The sequence below is a fragment of the Rissa tridactyla genome, chromosome 7 (genome assembly GCF_028500815.1).
Source record: "Rissa tridactyla isolate bRisTri1 chromosome 7, bRisTri1.patW.cur.20221130, whole genome shotgun sequence".
NCBI classification, from domain to species: Eukaryota; Metazoa; Chordata; class Aves; order Charadriiformes; family Laridae; genus Rissa; species Rissa tridactyla.
In genome coordinates, this window is record NC_071472.1 from 27,044,400 (window position 1) to 27,045,942 (window position 1,543).

General features: G+C 75.4%; 1 protein-coding gene across 1 annotated transcript; it reads left to right on the forward strand.

The window, feature by feature from the left end:
• The first annotated feature begins 251 nt into the window (after positions 1-251).
• On the forward strand, positions 252-1,082 carry LOC128912378 (homeobox protein Hox-D1-like). The gene is made up of 2 exons (XM_054208152.1): positions 252-409; positions 788-1,082. Exons 1-2 carry the CDS (start codon positions 252-254, stop codon positions 1,080-1,082), a joined length of 453 nt encoding a protein of 150 aa, XP_054064127.1.
• Positions 1,083-1,543: the final 461 nt, after the last annotated feature.

Sequence of the window (1,543 nt, forward strand, 5' to 3'; positions counted from 1 at the left end):
GAGCGAGCGGCCCTGTCCCCGGGGGGGTGGGTCCCGGCAGGGCTCGGGGAGGCTGCCCACCCGCAGCCCCACGCCGGCCCTGGGCAGCCGGGCGTGGGCAGGGGACCCGGCGGCTCCCGGGACCCCCGGAGCGGGCTCCCCCCGCCGGGCTCCCATTGGCCGCGGGGCGGGACGTGCCGCCCCGCTCCCAGCCGTATATTAGGGCACTATTGCCCCGGCGGGGCGCGGGGAGCGGCGCTGCCCCGCGGGCCATGGACCTGGGGTACTTTCCCCTCGCCTTCCCGCCCGGGCTGTGCCGCGGGGCCCCGCAGACCCCCTACCCCCGGCGTGGGGACGGCGCCTTCTTGGCTCTGGGCATCGCGTCCAGCGCCGCGGCCCCCCCGCTGCCTGCCTGCGCGGGGGCGGCGGGGTACGCGGCCGCACCCCCGGCAGCGCCGGGCCCCGGCTACCGGCCGACCCGCGGAGCCGGGCCGCCGGGCTTCGCCACGTCCATCTTCCCCGGGAGCAGCCGCCCGCCGCCGCCGGAGCCCGGTCCCCCCTGCCCCTGCCCCGGCGCGGGCAGCGGGGGGTTCCGGCGCCTCTCGCCCTGTCCCGGGGCCGCCCCCGGCTCCCCGGCCCCCGCGGCGGCCCCCCGCACCTTCGAGTGGATGCGAGCGAAGCGGAGCCCGCCCGGGAGAAGTGAGTGGGGCGGCGGGGCGCGGGCGGGGGCTGCTCCCATCCCGGCTCCTCTCTGCCCCCCCTCCTGCCCCCACCCCCGCCCCGCTCCCTTCCCCTCTCCCCGCTGAAGCGCGGTGTTTTTCGGCGTTGCAGGCGGCGCGGCGCCGTGCGGGGGGGAACCTCCCGCCTGCCCCGCACGCACCAGCTTCAGCACCCGGCAGCTCACGGAGCTGGAGAAGGAGTTTCACTTCAGCCGGTACCTGTCGCGGTCCCGCCGCCTGGAGGTGGCCCGCTCGCTGCGCCTCCGCGACGCCCAGGTGAAGGTCTGGTTCCAGAACCGCCGCATGAAGCAGAAGAAGCGGGAGCGGGAGGCGCTGGCCGCCCCCGCCGCCGCGCCCATGGGTGCCCCGGGCGGCCCCCCGTGAAGCCCCGCCGCCCCCCACGGAGGGGTCTGCCGGGGACGTCGGGGCCGGGCTGGAAGCTGCGGCCGGCGGGCCACCCGAGGTGTCCTTTCGCTCGGGACCGCGGACATGCGGCCCCGCTGTTTTTGCTATTGCAACTTATTTACAGATTTATTTGTGAGGATTCAGGGAAAGGTGCCAGCCCGAAGCGCTGCTCCGTTTCGGGGCGGGCCGAGTCAGCGGGCTGGCGCAGCCCCGAGCTAACGGGGGACTGCCGCTCCCCCCGGGGAGAGCAGAGAGCAGCTCCGTCAGCTCCCCGGGATGCGCGGGGCTGGTGCGTGTGGGTGCCAAGCTCCCGACCCCTTCTTCGTTTTGCATTTAAAAAGAGAGATCCGCAAGCTCAGGCAGAGCTCATGCAGAAGAGGGGGAGACACCCCGAAAAGGCAGAGCAGGGAAAACTTCCTCTCACGGGAAAGGGGCAGGGA